Source organism: Oncorhynchus mykiss, chromosome 12, assembly GCF_057628025.1.
Source record: "Oncorhynchus mykiss isolate SJ-2025 chromosome 12, ASM5762802v1, whole genome shotgun sequence".
NCBI classification, from domain to species: domain Eukaryota; kingdom Metazoa; phylum Chordata; class Actinopteri; order Salmoniformes; family Salmonidae; genus Oncorhynchus; species Oncorhynchus mykiss.
The window spans coordinates 63,803,629-63,824,628 of record NC_143033.1 but is presented as its reverse complement, the minus strand read 5'-3'; the positions used below and the strand labels follow the sequence as shown (position 1 = coordinate 63,824,628).

The window sequence follows — 21,000 nt, the reverse complement described above, 5'->3', positions numbered from 1 at the left end:
AAACTTTTTTAACAAATCAAAAACTGAAAAATTGGGCGTGCAAAATTATTCAGCCCCCTTAAGTTAATACTTTGTAGCGCCACCTTTTGCTGCGATTACAGCTGTAAGTCGCTTGGGGTATGTCTCTATCAGTTTTGCACATGGAGAGACTGAAATTTTTTCCCATTCCTCCTTGCAAAACAGCTCGAGCTCAGTGACGTTGGATGGAGAGCATTTGTGAACAGCAGTTTTCAGTTCTTTCCACAGATTCTCGATTGGATTCAGGTCTGGACTTTGACTTGGCCATTCTAACACCTGGATATGTTTATTTTTGAACCATTCCATTGTAGATTTTGCTTTGTGTTTTGGATCATTGTCTTGTTGGAAGACAAATCTCCGTCCCAGTCTCAGGTCTTTTGCAGACTCCATCAGGTTTTCTTCCAGAATGGTCCTGTATTTGGCTCCATCCATCTTCCCATCAATTTTAACCATCTTCCCTTTCCCTGCTGAAGAAAAGCAGGCCCAAACCATGATGCTGCCACCACCATGTTTGACAGTGGAGATGGTGTGTTGCTTTTACGCCAAACATAACGTCTTGCATTGTTGCCAAAAAGTTCAATTTTGGTTTCATCTGACCAGAGCACCTTCTTCCACATGTTTGGTGTGTCTCCCAGGTGGCTTGTGGCAAACTTTAACCAACACTTTTTATGGATATCTTTAAGAAATGGCTTTCTTCTTGCCACCATAAAGGCCAGATGTGTGCAATATACGACTGATTGTTGTCCTATGGACAGAGTCTCCCACCTCAGCTGTAGATCTCTGCAGTTCATCCAGAGTGATCATGGGCCTCTTGGCTGCATCTCTGATCAGTCTTCTCCTTGTATGAGCTGAAAGTTTAGAGGGACGGCCAGGTCTTGGTAGATTTGCAGTGGTCTGATACTCCTTCCATTTCAATATTATCGCTTGCACAGTGCTCCTTGGGATGTTTAAAGCTTGGGAAATCTTTTTGTATCCAAATCCGGCTTTAAACTTCTTCACAACAGTATCTCGGACCTGCCTGGTGTGTTCCTTGTTCTTCATGATGCTCTCTGCGCTTTTAACGGACCTCTGAGACTATCAAAGTGCAGGTGCATTTATACGGAGACTTGATTACACACAGGTGGATTGTATTTATCATCATTAGTCATTTAGGTCAACACTGGATCATTCAGAGATCCTCACTGAACTTCTGGAGAGAGTTTGCTGCACTGAAAGTAAAGGGGCTGAATAATTTTGCACGCCCAATTTTTCAGTTTTTGATTTGTTAAAAAAGTTTGAAATATCCAATAAATGTCGTTCCACTTCATGATTGTGTCCCACTTGTTGTTGATTCTTCACAAAAAAAGACAGTTTTATATCTTTATGTTTGAAGCCTGAAATGTGGCAAAAGGTCGCAAAGTTCAAGGGGGCCGAATACTTTCGCAAGGCACTGTATCTGGGGAAGGGTATACAACTATTTCTAGGGTGTTGAAAGTTTGCAAGAGCAGTGGTCTCCAACATTGGGAAATGCAAAAACAAATATTGAACTACCCAGACTCTGCCTGAGCTGGCTGTCCGACCAAACTGAGCAACTGGGCAAGGGAGGTGACCAAGAACCCAATGACCAATCTGAAAGAACCACAGAGTTCCTTGGCTGAGATGGGAGAACCTGACAGAAGGACAACAGTCTCTACAGCACTACACCAATCTGGGCTTTATAGGAGTGGCCAGAAGGAAGCCATTCCTAAGAAAAAGGCACATGACAGCACACCTGCAGTCTGCAAAAAGGCACTTGAAATACTCAGAGCATGAGGCAAAAGATGATTCTGATGAGACAAAAATATATATCTCTTTGGCCTGAATGGAAAGTGTTATGTCTGGAGAAAACCAGGCAGCATCATGCTATGCGCATGCATTTCAGCGGCATGGACTGGGAGACTGGTAAGGATAGATGGAACAATGAATGGCGCCAAATACAGGAAAATCTGATGAGAACCTCGGGGCAAAGATTTACGTTCCAACAGGACAATGACCCTAAGCATTCAGAGAAAGCAACACTGGAATGGCTTCAGAACAAGAATGTGAAAGTCCTTGAGTGGCCCAACCAAAGCCTAGACTTGAATCCCATTGAAAAGCTGTGGAAAGACTTGAAGATTGCTGTTCACCGCAGCTCCCATTTAATTTAAGAGCTTGAGAAAATCTGCAAGGAAGAATGGGAGAAAATCCCCAAATACTGATGTGCAAAGCTGATGACATACCCAAGACGACTCAAAGCTGTAATCGCTGCTAAAAGTGCTACTATAAAGTAGACTCAGGGGTGTGAATACTTATGTAAATTAGATATTTCTGTATAAAAAAATAAAAATATATAAATTTAAAAAAATGTATATATATTTAATCCATTTTGAATTCAAGCTGTAACAATAACGTGTAGGATAAGTCAAGGGGTATGAATACTTTCTGAAGGCACTGTATATTTTGGATCATCTAAAAGTTTTACACGAGACGAGGGTAGAATGAAGTTACACTGATGACACATTATAAACCTGGAGTCTAACACTGGAGAGAGAGAGAAGAGAGAGAAGAGAGAGAGAAGAGAGAGAAGAGAGAGAGAGAGAGAATGTGGAGATTCAAGTGTTCAATTTTGGGGTGTCAGTGAGAAAGTGCAGAAGAATCAATGTGGAGGGAAAAGTGAATGAGAAAGTGTAAAGGGTGTGAAAGAGAGAAGAGGGGAAAGAGGAGAAAGAAAGAGAGCGAAAAAGAACAGGGACAGTTGTGTGTTACCTGCTCGCCAGGCTTGATTTGCAGCAGCACACAGAAAGACACAGACAGCAGTGAGTGATGCAATGAGAGCAGCACAGAGAAGGACAGACGGACTCTGTGTGTGTATATGCATGTACATTTGTGTGTGTGTGTGTGTGTATGCATGTACATACATTTGTGTGTGTGTATTGTGTGTGCGCGCGTGCGTACCTGGGCCTGCGCATTGGGTTCCAGTCTCAGCAGGCAGCCGACCTGTTGGGCCTTGGTCTGGATGACTCCGGCACACACATAGTTCTCTGGGTTAGGATCCACATTCTCCAACAGGGCTGTCCCCAGGCCCAGCAACTAGAGACAAGAGAGGGGAGGGGGAATGGGAGGGAGTAGGATGTGGTAGACATTCAGTAAGAAAGGGAATTAAATGAATATGCCTCAAGTGTATGTGTCTACCTTGGCTTTGAGCACTTCTGTGTCCATGCCATGGCTGGCCTTGAAGATCTTTTGTGCTTCTTGCTGGGGCCTGACAAGAGAAGAAAAGTCAGAAACACACACACAGAACCCCCTTAAATGCTCGCACCCTACACACACAATCTCACTCACTGGCTGAGTTGTTTCCAGCGCTGGAAGAAGTCTGCGGCGGCCATCTCTGTGGGTTGGAAGAACTTGTTGATGGTGACAGGTAGCTTGAGAGAAATGTTCTGCAGGGCTCCCCCATACCTGAGTGGAACACACACACCTTTATAAACTGAAGACGACAAAACAAAATGTGTGTGTGTGTGTATATATGTTTGGGATACTACTGATCTTGAGTGCGTGATTGCGAGGTGTTTGTATTGTATGTCCTGTGTAATAATCTGGTTGCGTGCGCGCGTGTGTACCTGAACTTGATGTTGAGCAGCGGAGCATCAATAAAGTCAGTCAGACACTCGATGTTGATGACCTGCTGCACCTGTGCTCCTCCCTCCACTAGGGGTTCCACTGTTTTGGTCTGCACGTTGAGCTGTGGGAAAGCCAGTCAAGGAGAGGAACAGAGCCGGGACTAGAGACCACACAGGGGGGACTGCATATTGAATATAGCTATGCGTGTTAAATACATGCAAGTATAGTCTGCAACCCAAGGGACACACATAGTAGTGTTGCACAGTATAAGGAAACTTTGATACTAGAACATGAAAAACGGTTCAGTACTAGAATATGATACTTTACTGGTTAAAGAGACAGCTTATTTTATAAAAAAGATGCGCTACTTCTATGCAAGTTTTGTTGATCAGTACAATAAGTCCCAAATGTAAGGAAAACAGATTGTTTATCATCTGTAGCCTCATGAAATCAGCCAAAACAAACTCGACAACTCAACGCACGCACACACTCATTTTGAATACGCATTCCCCTGTATTGTGAATAGGCTACATCATGATTTACATCAATCGAGATTTACCATTCAAATAAATGATTACCATTACGTCGATATGTAGTTAGATTGTTTTTACCAATGTCACATTCATGTATGATTGTGTAATTGATTCATTAAAGGGGAATAACACTAAACACTAAACATCTGCATTTAACATGGAAACATCTCTACTGTTAGGATTTTGATCTTGAACAATGTTTATTAGAGGTATGGGTAGGCCTAGGGCTGTGGCAGTCATTACATTTTGTCAGACGGTGATTGTCAAGCAAAGAACTGCCGGTCTCATGGTAATTGACACCTTTAGCACCAAAAATCTGAAATTTGGACTCATCAGACCAATGGACACATTTCCAACGGTCTAATGTCCATTGCTCGTGTTTCTTGGCCCAAGCAAGTCTCTTCTTATTTTTTTGTGTCCTTTAGTAGTGGTTTCTTTGCAGCAATTTGACCATGAAGGCCTGATTCACGCAGTCTCCTCTGAACAGTTGATGTTGAGATGCGTCTGTTACTTGAACTCTGTGAAGCATTTATTTGGGCTGTAATTTCAGAGAGGCTGTTCATTCTAATGAACTTATCCCTCTACATTTTCCAGATTGACTGACCTTCATGTCTTAAAGTCATGATGGACTGTCATTTGTCTTTGCTTATTTGAGCTGTTCTTGCCATAATATGAACTTGGTATTTTACCAAATAGGACTATCTTCTGTATCCCACCCCTACCTTGTCACAACACAACTGATTGGCTCAAACGCATTAAGGAAAGAAATTCCTCAAATGAACTTTTTACAAGGCACACACACCTGTTAATTGAAATGCATTCCAGGTGACTACCTCGTAAAGCTGGCCAATAAATTCAGGAATTCCTGCCAGTGATGCAACAAAAATGCCAATATGGCGATTTACAGTTACAGTTAGCTGGTGTTCTAAAGCCTATTGTTTCCATTCAAAAAAAAAATACAAATACAAATGTAATGAAATTGATCTTAAAATGTGTCCTAACACTAACTCTGCTACTGCTTTGTTCAATCTGTCTGGATCAAATGAAATTTTGTGACTTGAAATTGTGACTTTTTTTTAGCTGTGGTATCATTTTGGTATCAAGTATTGTGATGGTATCACGTATTGTGATAATAAACCTGGTATCAGTATCTAAGTCAAAATTCTACTATCGTGACAACATTAACACATAGTGTGCAAGATATGTGTGTGTGTGTGCACATGTGTGCCAGTGTGTGTGTGAGAACAGTAAGTGAATGCATTGAAGGATATGAGACTGCAGCTCCCCTGGGCAGCTGACTATGGTGCTAAAGCTGACAAACTGCACCGAGGTCTTATTGCCATAGAACAGATACATCCTCCCTAGAAAAAGCAAAACACACACGTTAGAAGATAATATGTCAAGTGGACACATTTTCTGACATTTCCAAAATAACACATACATGTTAAAATGCATTATGTATTGTTATGTATACTCCCTCATTCAGGTTATAATGCAGCATTACACACCAACTCATTCCAGTTTATAATGCATTATAATTCATAATTCTTCACACCTACAGTACAACATGTATGGATACAGTCGGTAACTCACCCATCCCATCAGTACAAGCACTGTACACACACAGTAGCCAAGTTATGCATTATGCTCACTCACCCAGCATTGAATGCATTATAGAAACTGAAGCGTACCTTACCACTGAATAAAACATTCTGTATACTAAAATGGACATGACAAAGCTAGGATGTGAACACAAATACTAAATGACGCCATCTATTACATTCTGTGCACGCTCAGACGTACTTACCAAAGCTATAGAATAGAACAGACATCAGTTCAATAAGGTTACAGCATTTAGGCTAACGTATTTCACATGGGACTGATCTGCATGAAAAGGGTTCATACTTCAAGGGAAGAATCCTAACTTGAAACCCACACATAATGCAATCTCCCAGAACTCACATCAATGTGACAAATGTGACTTAGGATTCAAGCATCTCCCCGCATTGTCTAGTAGCCCAAACTCACCCAGGTTCTGGCGGTACTCAGACTTGATGCCGATCTGAAGCAGCTGGTTCTCAAACAACACACCGTTGTTCTTACACACAAATCTGACAGGAGAGAGAGAGGGAGAAAGTGAGTGTGTGCGTGCGGGAGGGAGAATGAAAGTGTTAGGATTTATCATCATGTGTCATTAGCCGTTTATAAAATGTCAATCATGTGGTGGTACATACACTATGTATAAGTTACTGTAACTCTTCAGTCATGCCACGCTATCGCAATATCAATTCACTTTGTAGGCAAACATATACAGTTGAAGTCGGAAGTTTACATACACCTTTGCCAAATACATATAAACTGAGTTTTTCACAATTCCTGACATTTAATCCTAGTAAAAATTCCCTGTTGTAGGTCAGTTAGGATCACCGCTTTATTTTAAGAATGTGAAATGTCAGAATAATAGTGGAGAGTTATTTATTTCAGCTTTTATTTCTTTCATCACATTCCCAGTGGGTCAGAAGTTTACATACACTCAATTAGTATTTGGTAGCATTGCCTTCAAAATTGTTTAACTTGGGTCAAACGTTTCAGGTAGCCTTCCACAAGCTTCCCACAATAAGTTGGGTGAATTTTGGCCCATTCCTCCTGACAGAGCTGGTGTAACTGAGTTAGGTTTGTAGGCCTCCTTGCTCGCACACACTTTTTCAGTTCTGCCCACAGATGCTGCCACCCCCTGCTTCACGGTTGGGATGGTGTTCTTCGGCTTGCAAGCCTCCCCCTTTTTCCTCCAAACACAACGATGGTCATTATAGCCAAACAGTTCTATTTTTGTTTCATCAGACCAGAGGACATTTCTCCAAAAAGTACGATCTTTGTCTCCATGTGCAGTTGCAATACTATAGATACTTTTGTACCCGTTTCCTCCAGCATCTTCACAAGGTCCTTTGCTGTTGTTCTGGGATTGATTTGCACTTTTTGCAACAAAGTATGTTCATCTCTAGGAGACAGAACCCGTCTCCTTCCTGAGCACTATTGTTTGTATGTTTATACTTGCGCACTATTGTTTGTACAGATGAACGTGGTACCTTCAGGCATTTGGAAATTGCTCCCAAGGATGAACCAGACTTGTGGAGGTCTCCAATTTTCTTTCTGAGGCCTTGGCTGATTTCTTTTGATTTTCCCATGATGTCAAGCAAAGAGGCACTGCTTATCAGAAGCTTCAAAAGCCATTACATAATTTTCTGGAATTTTCCAAGCTGTTTAAAGGCACAGTCAACTTAGTGTATGTAAACTTCTGACCCACTGGAAATGTGATACAGTGAATTATAAGTTAAATAATCTGCCTGTAAACAATTTTTTGGAAAAATGACTTGTGTGGATGTCAAAATGACTTGCACAAAGTAGATGTCCTAACCGACTTGCCAAAACTATAGTTTGTTAACAAGAAATTTGTGGAGTGGTTGAAAAACTAGTTTTAATTGACTCCAACCTAAGTGTATGTAAACTTCCGACTTCAACTGTAGATGTATCTTACCACACGTGAATGACTTAACATAACAAATGTAATTGACATCTACACAGTTTATGTTTTGTCAATCCAGTAGGTTAGATACCTTTGCTCAAGAGTGATAGAACCAAAAACAAGGTAGCCCCGCCGGAAAGAGAGAGATAGGGAGAGAGGAGGAGCGAGCGAGCTAAAGCTCTTACTTGTTGAGAAGCTCGTCTGACTCGGGCAGAGGAGGGGCAGGATCCTCAGAGGCCGCAGAAGGGGGAGCAGAGCTGAGAGGAGGAAGGAGGGATGGAGAAAGGATGAATAAGGAAAGGTGGATGAGAGCACCAACAGAAAAGACGGGGGTGTGATAGAATGTAAAATGTGTTTGAAGGGGACAAAATGATTTACAGATCGAAAAAGGAATAAAGAGAGAGGGTGGAAGAGAGAGACAGGGAGTGTGTCGAGGGAGACCCAAAGCAGTGAGGCATGACAAACAAAATGGAGGAAGAAGGAGAAGAGAAAAAGCAGAGGTGGGTTAGTATGAGCACTTAGATCCAATTCACCAAAACTGACAGCATTAACATAAACAATGAGAAGTATTTTGCTGGTAAAAAAAAGTGTGGTACATGTATGTTTGAATAAACACACAGCATAGGTAGGCTACAATAACATAATCCAACAACCCACATGCAATAGAGGGTGTGTGTGTCCATGTGACTAGTCTAAGGTTGAGTTGCCCATGCAGCCTCCCTAAATAGCTTTAGTTTAGATAAGAACGACAGTGTTCATGTGTGTTTGGGTGCAACATGACATTCAGCCATCTTATTACTGGCCCCTTACTCCGAGTCACCAGGACCCTCCACCAATGGGGAGTCAGAGGCCTCGGGAGCGTGAAGAGCGCTGCCAATGTCCAATCAAAATCGAAGACAAGAGACACACAAGCACGCACATTGCCGGACCAAGCGCGCGCACACACACACGCACGCAAAAACACAGAGAGTGGGAAATAGAAAAAGGGAAGGAGAGAAAGTAAGAAAAGAGAAAGACAGTCACATACACAGCAAGATAAAAAGAGAAGACAAGATTACACATATAAGACACAGAAGAAACAAGAAGAATGACTGATAGAAAGACCAAGACAGAGGACCCGCACATATCACAGACTGCAAGCACCACAAGAATAAAACAATGCTAATTTTCAAGAGCTAGCTTCATATTCTACCACAGTGCATCTGGATAACTAAGAAACATAACCACACCACAAACATCAAGTTGCCACTAATCCAAGGTCCGTTTTGAATTTCTCCCCCATGGAGGGGAGTCTTCTAGTCACAGGGTGAACATTCACCTCAGGAAGCCGTCGTCGTTCACGCCGGCAGAGGAGGCAGCAGGCCCAGCCTCTGAAAACACATCAACCAATAGGCTGCCTGCACTGGGAGCGGTCCCACTAACGGGAGCGGCTGAACGAAGGCCAAGCAAATCCGCTGAAGGGGATGGGGTGGACTGGAAGACAAAGAGAAAGATGGAGAGAGAGAGAGGGCGAGAGAGAGCGAGAGAAACAACAATTGTATAATAGCAATGCTTTGAGAATATATTGCTCAATATTAAACTAAATCCATGACAGTGATTGTTTTTTCGAAAGCGATCACCATCTCTTTCAACTGCTGACAGTTTTTTGAACGCAAGTGATTTATGTCATTGTGCTGCGTTTTGCAATTGCTACAAAACTAATTTTCCCTTCATAGAACAACAAAGACGACAAGGGCGAAGGGGTCTACTAAGCTATCTATTAAGATGGTCAAACCAAGGATCATTGACCTATTTGATTTTGAATTTTAGGACCCCTTTAGGTATAATTATTATTGGAAATTATTTTTTGAAACATTGAATTTGGCCTTACTGCTATTAGCCCATAGAAACACATTGAATAACAGATTAATGCATGGGGGGAAAAAACTTCAAAATGGAAATTTGTTTAAAAGTGTCTGTCTTGTATCTGAGAGATAGGTGGACACCTGCTTGTCGAACATCTCATTCCAAAATCATGAGCATTAATATGGAGTTGGTCCCCCCTTTGCTACAGCCTCCAGTCTTCTGGGAAGGCTTTCCACAAGATGTTGGAATATTGCTGCGAGGACTTGCTTCCATTCAGTCACAAAAGCATTAGTGCGGTCGGGCACAGATGTTGGGCGATTCGGCCTGGCTCGCAGTTAGCATTCCAATTCATCCCAAAGGTGTTTGATGGGGTTGAGGTCAGGGCTCTCTGCAGGCCTGTCAAGTTCTTCCACACCAATCCCAACAAACCATTTCTGTATGGACCTTGCTTTGTGCACGGGGGTACTGTCATGCTGAAACGGGAAAGGGACTTGCCCAAACTGTTGCCATAAAGTTGGAAACACAGAATCATCTAAAATGTTAATGTATGCTATCGCATTAATATTTTCCTTCATTGGAACTAAGGGGCCGAGCCTGAACCATGAAAAATATCCAAGACCATATTCCACCTCCAACAAACTTTACAGTTTTCACTATACAGTCCGGCAGGTAGCATTCTACTGGCATCCGCCAAACCCAGATTAGTCCGTCGAACTGCCAGATGGTTCATTACTCCAGAGAATGTGTTTCCACCGCTCCAGAGTCCAATGGCGCAGATTTTTACACAACTCCAGCAGACGCTTGGCATTGCACATGATGATCTTAGGTTTATGTGCGGTTGCTCGGCCATGGAAACCCATTTCATGAAGCTCCCGACGAACAGTTATTGTGCTGACGTTGCTTCCAGAGGCAGTTTGGAATACGTAACTGAGTGTTGCAACCGAGGGCCGACGATTTGTTAGACTTTTTTGGGGACGAACTGACTTGGAAAGATGGCATCCTATGCCAGTGCCACATTGAAAGTCACTGAGCTCTTCAGTAAGGCCATTCTACTGCCAATGTGTGTCTTTGGCGATTGCATGGCGGTGTGCTGGATTTTATACACCTGTCAACAATGGGTGTGACCGAAATAGCCGAATCCAATAATTTGAAGGGGTGTCCACATACCTTTGTATATATAGTGTATAAGAAAGATCAGGATTTAGTATTTATTTATTTTGACCCATATTTAAGTCTCATCTTTCCGTAGAGTTGTTCGGACTCTACAGACGTTTTCGGGGTGTCTCATGGTCTGACAAACACCGCTGTAGCTTGGCCACCTTCCACTGCAGAAGGCCGCCATTGGCGGATGCGGTGGATTGAGACGCAGCCCATGCAAAAAACAGACGGATTTTGATGGGGGTTTAAAATAAAAAGCTAATTAGATTTCCCGAGGGTGCGTGGACATCAACTCTAGGGGGTTAATGCACTTTTTTTGTAGAGAATTAGGTGTCATTTGGGATGTAGATACAGTATATTGAATTGGATGCTCACAGCGTTAGAGGCTGCGATGGCAGCGTCACCACCCCTGTCCCCTCCACCGTTGAGCTCTCCTCTCTCCTTGCCGTCCTCCAGCTCTACCGACACGGCACCAGGACCCTTCTTCTTCTTCAGCTTGGCCAAGATGGATGACTCCCTCTCTGGGAAGGGAGGCATCTCCTCCAGCACAGTAGCCTAAAGAGGGGGAAGGAGGGAGAGAAAGAGAGGAAGGAGAGAGGGGGAAGGAAAGACAAGATTATTTGACCAGGCAAGTAAATAAACAAGGCTAATGGTAGCTGTTGTTATGTGGTTACAGTTACGACAATGTGACTAAACCAGTCACAGTTATGGTTTACATTTGGAACACAACCACAGCTGAACACTGCAAGGTTATATTGTTGCTGCTCTGTGGCCTGAAATGTATTCTATAGTGCCTTCAGAAATTATTCATAACCTTTGACTTTCTCCACATTTTGTTGTGTTACAGCAACATTCTTACAAAATTAATTAAAAGTGAAAAGCTGAAATAACTTGAGCCAATAAGTATTCATACCTTTTGTTATGGCAAGCCTAATTCAGTTCAGGAGTAAAAATGTGCTTAACAAGTCACATACTGAATTGCAAGGACTCACTCTGTGTGCAATAATTGTGTTTAACATGATTTTTTTGAATGACTACCTCATCTCTGTAACCCACTCATGCAATTATCTCCAAGGTCCCTCAGTCGAGCAGTGAATTTCAAACCTAGATTCAACCACAAAGACCAGGGAGGATTTCCAATACCTCGGAAAGAATGGCACCTATTGGTAGATCTTTAAAATGCAGACATTAAATAAATGCATTCTGTTGGCAACAACGCACAAAAATAATACTGCAAAAAATGTGGCAAACCTATAAACTTTTTATACAGAACACAAAGTGTTTTTTGGGGGGGCAAATCCAATAATACACATTACACGGTACCACTCTCCATATTTTCAGGGATAGTAGTGGCTGCATCATGTCATGGGTATGCTTGCAATCATTAAGAACTGCAGAGTTTTTTTCAGGATTAAAAAAGAAACGGAATGTAGCTAAGCACAGGCAAAATCCAAGAGGAAAAGCTGTTTAAGTCTGCTACCCAGTTCCACCAGACAGGACAATAACCTAAAACACAAGGCCAAATCTACTCTAGAGTTGCTTGCCAAGAAGACAGTGGCCGAGTTACAGTTTTTACTTAAATCTGCTTGAAAATCTATGACAAAACTTGAAAATGGCTGTCTAGCAATGATCAACAACCAATTTGACAGAGCTTGAAGAATTTTGAAAAGAATAAAGGGCAAATATTGTACAATCCAGGAGTGCAAATATCTTACAGACATACGCAGAAAGGCTCACAGCTGTAATCGCTGCCAAAGGTGATTCTAAAATGTATTGACCGAGGGGTGTGAATTTGCAAAGATATATAAAAACATGTCACATTGTCCTTATGGGGTATTGTGTGTAAATGGGTGAGAAAATCCATTTTGAATCCAGGCTGTAACAACAAAATGCGGAATAAGTGAAGGGATATGAATACCTTCCAAAGGCACAGTAAGTGCATTTTAAAATGCCAACATAATTTGCAGTAAACAATAAAAAGTGAAAGAGATCAGTAAAATAACAAAAACACATGCAGAGCTGTGGTAGCCTGACGCCTCACACTAAATTCTTCCTCTGCTCTGTTCGCTACAGAGAGTCTGAAACTGCTACTGTAGAAGTCGATTGTATGACTTTAAAATGAGGGCCGTTGTACAAAACTAATTCCTCAGCGATTGGATAGTGTAACAAATCTAACCAATCAGAGTATCTAAGTTGATAACAACATCTTGTAGACCGGCTCTGACCCAACACATCAGTTTCTAGGACCAATCAGAACGGTAAGAACGTGTTCACATTCTAGAAATCATCGGGGATAGTGGCAAATCCAGACTCATTTTGGAAAATAAACGTCAGTTGGTCAGAGCGATATGGAGGGGTAGCCAGGCAAGAGCTGTGTGTGCAGTGGTAACACTCCCTGGCACAGTCACATATACGTCTCTCCACTGGAGACCAGGGTTCAATCCCCGTGCCTACCCTTCAAAACCTCTCCCCTCTCAAAATCCCCAGTCCTCACCAGGACGTCGGTGCTGGCGATGGAGGAGAGCTTGAGGTACTCCACGGCCCTCTGCTGCAGCTCCACGTCAGAGTTCCTGATCTGGCTGTCGGAGCGAAGCACCTCCTGGATCGTGGCCTTGGTCTCGGGGAACAGGTTGATGAACTTGATGTAGGCGGAGAGCAGCAAGGCGCGCGTGGGCACCGAACACAGGTGGAACTTAGAGTGGAGCAGGTTGAACTGGACCAGAGGGCTGGAGAGAGGGATAAGACAGAGGGAGGAGAGAGGAGAGAGGGATAAGAAAGAGGGAGGAGAGAGGGATAAGAAAGAGGGAGGAGAGAGGGATAAGAAAGAGGGAGGAGAGAGGGATAAGAAAGAGGGAGGAGAGAGGGAGGGAGGAATGAGAGAGAGGTAGAGTGAAAGTGAGAGGAGTGTTAAAGAGTTAAAATGATAGTGGGAAGAGAGGATGACAAAAAGGTAGAACCATAAAAAGAAAAGGGAAAAACCTAATTAATACATCAGAAAATAAGAGCAGACGTATATTTGTGCGCGTCTCAGGTTGATGTCACTGGTGTGGGAGAGGTCACCACTCACCTGGAGCGGGGGTCCCCGGCAATGAGGTTTCCAAACTCTCCCAGGATGTACCCCCCCACCTTCACCATGTTCTCATGACAGGCTGGGGCCTGTAGAGCCTGGAGAGGGGGACAGTTAAAAACGTAAGTATACTGAACAGATTTTATGATAGCCAAATGCAATGGGTCTTCAGAGCCGTGTTCATTAAGCACCAAACAAAAACAAATTCCTCAAACAGGGAGAACTTCACACACACACACACACACATATATATATACACACACACATATACACATACACATATATACACTGCTCAAAAAATAAAGGGAACACTTAAACAACACAATGTAACTCCAAGTCAATCACACTTCTGTGAAATCAAACTGTCCACTTAGGAAGCAACACTGATTGACAATACATTTCACATGCTGTTGTGCAAATGGAATAGACAACAGGTGGAAATTATAGGCAATTAGCAAGACACCCCCAATAAAGGAGTGGTTCTGCAGGTGGTGACCACAGACCACTTCTCAGTTCCTATGCTTCCTGGCTGATGTTTTGGTCACTTTTGAATGCTGGCTGTGCTTTCACTCTAGTGGTAGCATGAGACGGAGTCTACAACCTACACAAGTGGCTCAGGTAGTGCAGCTTATCCAGGATGGCACATCAATGCGAGCTGAGGCAAGAAGGTTTGCTGTGTCTGTCAGCGTAGTGTCCAGAGCATGGAGGCGCTACCAGGAGACAGGCCAGTACATCAGGAGACATGGAGGAGGCCGTAGGAAGGCAACAACCCAGCAGCAGGACCGCTACCTCCGCCTTTGTGCAAGGAGGAGCAGGAGGAGCACTGCCAGAGCCAGAGCAAAATGACCTCCAGCAGGCCACAAATGTGCATGTGTCTGCTCAAACGGTCAGAAACAGACTCCATGAGGGTGATATGAGGGCCCGACGTCCACAGGTGGGGGTTGTGCTTACCAGCCCAACACTGTGCAGGACATTTGGCATTTGCCAGAGAACACCAAGATTGGCAAATTCGCCACTGGCGCCCTGTGCTCTTCACAGATGAAAGCAGGTTCACACTAAGCACGTGACAGACGTGACAGTCTGGAGACGCCGTGGAGAACATTCTGCCGCCTGCAACATCCTCCAGCATGACCGGTTTGGCAGTGGGTCAGTCATGGTGTGGGGTGGCATTTCTTTGGGGGGGCCGCACAGCCCTCCACATGTGCTCGCCAGAGGTAGCCTGACTGCCATTAGGTACCGAGATGAGATCCTCAGACCCCTTCTGAGACCATGTGGTTGGCCCTGGGTTCCTCCTAATGCAAGACAATGCTTGACCTCATGTGGCTGGAGTGTGTCAGCAGTTCCTGCAAGAGGAAGGCATTGATGCTATGGACTGGCCCGCCCGTTCCCCAGACCTGAATCCAATTGAGCACATCTGGGACATCATGTCTCGCTCCATCCACCAACGCCACGTTGCACCACAGACTGTCAGGAGTTGGCGGATGCTTTAGTCCAGGTCTGGGAGGAGATCCCTCAGGAGACCATCCGCCACCTCATCACGAGCATGCACAGGCATTGTAGGGAGGTCATACAGGCACGTGGAGGCCACACACACTACTGAGCCTCATTTTGACTTGTTCTAAGGACATTACATCAAAGTTGGATCAGCCTGTAGTGTGGTTTTCCACTTTAATTTTGAGTGTGACTTCAAATCCAGACCTCCATGGGTTGATACATTTGATTTCCATTGATAATTTTTGTGTGATTTTGTTGTCAGCACATTCAACTATGTAAAGAAAAAAGTACTTAATAAGAATATTTCATTCACTCAGATCTAGGATGTGTTATTTTAGTGTTCCCTTTATTTTTTTGAGCAGTGTATTTTAAACAAGGTTTTGATTTCCTTTGCAATAGTTTTAAAAACGTTTTCACCCTAATGTACTCAACCAGGGAATATGATTGAGGAATTTCCAAGTTGAGACAAAAAGAGCACATTGGATCCAGACGTATCCGGCTTGGGCAGCCCCTACCTCGAAGACGGTCTTGGCGGCGTAGCCCTGCACATCGTCGCGGTTGATGACAATCTGGATGACGCGGTACCACACCTCCTCACTGACGTAGTCCCCGGCAATGCGGATGAGGTTAAGGATGGTGTCAACATACCATGAGTAGTCCACTGCATACTTCTCTGCCAGGATGGCCACCTTCAACACCTGGGAGAGAAGGGAGCAGAGAGGTTACACCAGGGGTTCTCAAACTTTTTTGGCCCATGACCCCATATTGATATCTGAAAATTCTCGCAGCCCCACCCATGTGATTTCTAAAATGTTTTATTAACAGCCAAGTTTACTTTTTATTTGGAGCTATGGCAGTCAATTTAAAAACATTCTAACAGTATTTGATGGTCTTCTCAACTCACCATCACATACTTTCAATGTAGAGCAGTCAATTGCAAATTAGTCTGACAAAATGCTTCTCGTATCACCACCACTAATGAGATGGGTGTGCTTGTTCATACTTGTATTTATTATGGATCCCCATTAGCTGGCTTCCATTAAAGAACACCCTCTGTGTTGCATGTCGCGTCGGAACTTCTCAAAGTCAAGGGGCGTGGTTGACAGTACGCACCTCATCTCTGCTTCCACATCCAACCTGGATCCATATTTGGTTTTAATGCAGAAGTAGGAGAACTCAATCCAGCTTCACACAGATATGAGCTGGCGAAGGGTATGGTGCTTTCAGGACAACTGGGAACTCGGATCATGACGTCAATGATTTCTCTGATAGAGTTCAGAGTGTCAAATCGGAGGGCCTGTTGTCCGGGCCTCTGGCAGTCTCTATGGGGGTGCCACAGGGTTCAATTCTTGGACCGACTCTCTTCTCTGTATACATCAATGATGTCGCTCTTGCTGCTGGTGAGTCTCTGATCCACCTCTACACAGACAACACCATTCTGTATACTTCTGGCCCTTCTTTGGACTCTGTGTTTATAACCCTCCAGATGAGCTTCAATGCCATACAACTCTCCTTCCGTGGCCTCCAATTGCTCTTAAATAAAAGTAAAACTAAATGCATGCTCTTCAACCGATCGCTGCCTGCACCTGCCCGCCCGTCCAACATCACTACTCTGGACGGTTCTGTCTTAGAATATGTGGACAACTACAAATACCTAGGTGTCTGGTTAAGACTGTAAACTCTCCTTCCAGACTCACATCAAACATCACCAATACAAAGTTAAATCTAGAATTGGCTTCCTATTTCGCAACAAAGCCTTCACGCATGCTGCCAAACATACCCTTGTAAAACTGACCATCCTACCGATCCTAGACTTCGGCGACGTCATTTACAAAAAAGCCTCCAATACCCTACTCAATAAATTGGATGCAGTCTATCACAGTGCCATCCGTTTTGTCACCAAAGCCCCATATACTACCCACCACTGCGACCTGAACGCTCTCGTTGGCTGGCCCTCGCTTCATACTCGTCGCCAAACCCACTGGCTCCAGGTCATCTACAAGACCCTGCTAGGTGAAGTCCCCCCTTATCTCACCTCGCTGGTCACCATAGCAGCACCCACCTGTAGCACGCACTCCAGCAGGTATATCTCTCTGGTCACCCCCAAAACCAATTCTTACTTTGGCTTCCTCGCCTTCCAGTTCTCTGCTGCCAATGACTGGAACGATCTGCAAAAATCTCTGAAACTGGAAACACTTATCCCCCTCACTAGCTTTAAGCACCAGCTGTCAGAGCAGCTCACAGATTACTGCACCTGTACATAGCCCATCTATAATTTAGCCCAAACAACTACCTCTCCCCCTACTGTATTTATTTATTTATTTTGCTCCGTTGCACCCCCATTATTTCTCTCTACTTTGCACATTCTTCCACTGCAAATCTACCATTCCAGTGTATTTTTTTATTTTATTTTTTTACTTGCTATATTGTATTTACTTTGCCACCAAAGCCTTTTTTTTGCCTTTACCTCCCTTTATCTCACCTCATTTGCTCACATTGTATATAGACTCATTTTTCTTCTATTATTGTATTCTATTATGTTTGTTTTACTCCATGTGTAACTGTGTTGTTGTTCGTGTCGAACTGCTTTGCTTTATCTTGGCCAGGTCGCAATTGTAAATGAGAACTCGTTCTCAATTTGCCTACCTGGTAAAAATAAAGGTGAAATAAAATATAAATAAATATCTCAGAGATCTGTGCTTAGCTCTTCTGCCGCCATTTGTGCTCAGTGTATCATACAATGTGTCCATAAGGCAGAGGGAGACACATTACTAACTAGAGTGCAGAGGCCTGACCCCTGTTCCCTGATAGACGGAGCCCCATCTGTGCAAAAGCCCACCATTCGATCCCATAGGGAATCTGTTTTTGGTCAAAAAAATAGCCACGCAGCACACTGAACATCCCCTATGCTGTTTCATGTTTGGGAATTGAGACAGAAAAATATGTCCTTGTGAATAGCATCCCACAACATGTATAGCGAACAAAAGTCAATGCATGGGCATCTCAGCCCTCACAGCTAAAGTCCATTTGTAAAACATAAGCTTGGGAGTTTGAGTCGTTCAGTCAGTTTCCTCTTGATTGCTAGCAAAAGCATAAATTCTTAATTTAACAGTGTTATCTGACAAAGGAATTGATGTGAGTTTCTGTGCCTCCCCATATACTGTTTTTATTATATCAATTGTAGACGGTACAGTTGAAGTCAGAAGTTTACATACACTTAGGTTGGAGTCACTAAAACTCATTTTCCAACAACTCTACCAATTTCTTGTAAACAAACTATAACTTTGGCAATTCAGTTAGGACATCTACTTTGTGCATGACACAAGTAATTTTTCAAACAATTGTTTAGAGACAGATTATTTCACTTATCATTCACTGTATCACAATTCCAGTGGGTCAGAAGTTTACATACGCTAAGTTGACTGTGCCTTTAAACAGCTTGGAAAATTCCAGAAAATGTATTTCAAGACCTACCTTCAATCTCAGTGCCTCTTTGCTTGACATCATGGGAAAATCAAAAGAAATCAGCCAAGACTTCAGAAAAAAAATTGTAGTCTGGTTCATCCTTGGGAGCAATTTCCAAACGCCTGAAAGTACCATGTTCATCTGTACAAACAATAGTACTCAAGTATAAACACCATGGGACCACACAGCCGCCATACCGCTCCAGAAGGAGACGCGTTCTGTCTCCTGGAGATGAACGTACTTTGGTGCGAAAAGTACAAATCAATCCCAGAACAGCAGCAAAGGACCTTGTGAAGATGCTGGAGGAAACGGGTACAAAAGTATCTATATCCACAGTAAAACGAGTCATATATCGACATAACCTGAAAGGTCGCTCAGCAAGGAAGAAGCCACTGCTCCAAAACCGCCATAAAAAAGCCAGACTACAGTTTGCAATATGGGGACAAAAATCGTACTTTTTGGAGAAATGTCCTCTGGTCTAATGATGCCATAATGTCCATCGTTATGTTTGGAGGAAAAAGGGGGAGGCTTGCAAGTCGAAGAACATCATCCCAACCATGAAGCACGGGGGTGGCAGCATCATGTTGTGGGGGTGCTTTGCTGCAGGAGGGACTGGTGCACTTCACAAAATAATGGCTTCATGAGGGAGGAAAATTATGTGGATATATTGAAGCAACATCTCAAGACATCAGTCAGGAAGTTCAAGCTTGGTCGCAAATGGGTCTTCCAAATGGACAATGACCCTAAGCATACCTCCAAAATGGCTTAAGGACAACAAAGACAAGGTATTGGAGTGGCCATCACAAAGCCCTGACCTTAATCCTATAGAAAATGTGTGGGCAGAACTGAAAAAGCATATGCGAGCAAGGAGGCCTACAAACCTGACTTATTGTGGAAGGTTATCCGAAACGTTTGACCCAAGTTAAACAATTTGAAGGCAATGCTACCAAATACTAATTGAGTGTATGTAAACTTCTGACCCACTGGGAATGTAATGAAAGAAATAAAAGCTGAAAGAAATAATTCTCTCCACTACTATTCTGACATTTCACATTCTTAAAATAAAGTGGTGATCCTAACTGACCTAAAACAGGGAATTTCTACTAGGATTAAATGTCAGGAATTGTGAAAAACTGAGTTTCAATGTATTTGGCTAAGGTGTATGTAAACTTCCGACTTCAACTGTATCAGTCTCTGCAATAGTGTGTGGTTTCATAGCGTAGCGTGCCCAGCCATTAATGGTGTGAATGATTGAAGTGCAATGAGCAAGTGCAGCCTTTTCCCATGATCTAAGGGCGCTCTCTAGTTTAATTTTATCTTTTAGATTCTAATAATTTCTATTTAGATTAAGGATAACCACATTATAATGATTTTGAGACATTGAATTTAGGATTTTAGAAATTCTCCCGACGACACCATTTTCACGTCAAGCGACCCACAGTTTTGGGACCGCTGGGTTACACACTAACACAGACACATAAGCGCAAAGACACACATGCAGGCATAAACCCAGAGGCACTCAGAGGGGGAAAACATACAATATACACACAAGCAGACACGTACCATCTCCTCTCTGATGGAGTAATCGGCTGTCTCCAGGTAGCTGAGCATCTCGGCAACTATCTGCTTGGCGTTGCTACGGTCACACATGGCGTAGAGCAGGTCAGCAGCCCTCTGGCGAACACTCACATCCCTTTCAGTCTGGAGAGAAAAAGATGAGGTATAAAATGTGTTACAAACACCAGCAAAGTACTTAAAACAAAGTGTAATTATTTTTTTTAAAAAGCAGTGTCTCGTCTGAGTGTGCGTGTAACGTGTGCATGACAGAGACAGACCTTGAGTGCGTTGATGACGGTCTCGATGTGGGTCTTGACGGCCTCATGGGAGAACTCGGAGCTGGCCAGGGTACACATGCTCTCCAGAGCCAGGTAGCGCAGGTTGGTCTCTCTGTGCTGCAGGAACTGACCCAGCTGGTTACAGGCACGCACCAGCAGGTTGGGCTCACTGGAGAGGGGGAAGTTGAAGGAGGGAGAAATTAAGAGTAAGCCACACCATAATCAAATCAAACTTAATGTTCCACTTGCGCCGAATACAACAAGTGTAGACTTTACTTACTGTGAAATGCTTACTTATAAGCCCTTAACCAACAGTGCAGTTCAAGAAGAAGAAAATATTTACCAAGTAGGCTAAAATAAAAAGTAATAATAAAAAGTAACACAATAAGAATTACGAGGCTATATACAGGGGGCACTGGTACTGAGTCAGGTTGCAGGGGTACA

General features: G+C 43.3%; 1 protein-coding gene across 6 annotated transcripts in view; it reads right to left on the bottom strand.

The window, feature by feature from the left end:
* ap2a1 (adaptor related protein complex 2 subunit alpha 1) overlaps positions 1–21,000 on the bottom strand; it is a 52,632-nt gene that overhangs the window by 3,145 nt on the left and 28,487 nt on the right. Inside the window, exons 7-22 of one of the 6 annotated variants that reach the window (XM_090192924.1) lie at positions 20,557–20,725; positions 20,285–20,422; positions 15,772–15,954; positions 13,763–13,860; positions 13,190–13,421; positions 11,071–11,250; positions 9,011–9,165; positions 8,503–8,562; positions 7,878–7,949; positions 6,198–6,280; positions 5,442–5,530; positions 3,636–3,760; positions 3,358–3,474; positions 3,208–3,277; positions 2,971–3,105; positions 2,782–2,793 (exon numbers count right to left, since the gene is read on the bottom strand). In XM_090192924.1, coding sequence (XP_090049050.1) covers positions 2,782–2,793; positions 2,971–3,105; positions 3,208–3,277; positions 3,358–3,474; positions 3,636–3,760; positions 5,442–5,530; positions 6,198–6,280; positions 7,878–7,949; positions 8,503–8,562; positions 9,011–9,165; positions 11,071–11,250; positions 13,190–13,421; positions 13,763–13,860; positions 15,772–15,954; positions 20,285–20,422; positions 20,557–20,725 — 1,918 coding nt within the window. The remainder of the gene's footprint in view (positions 1–2,781; positions 2,794–2,970; positions 3,106–3,207; positions 3,278–3,357; positions 3,475–3,635; positions 3,761–5,441; positions 5,531–6,197; positions 6,281–7,877; positions 7,950–8,502; positions 8,563–9,010; positions 9,166–11,070; positions 11,251–13,189; positions 13,422–13,762; positions 13,861–15,771; positions 15,955–20,284; positions 20,423–20,556; positions 20,726–21,000) is intronic. The other 5 variants (XM_090192925.1, XM_090192926.1, XM_090192928.1 and 2 more) reach the window with 5 other exon arrangements.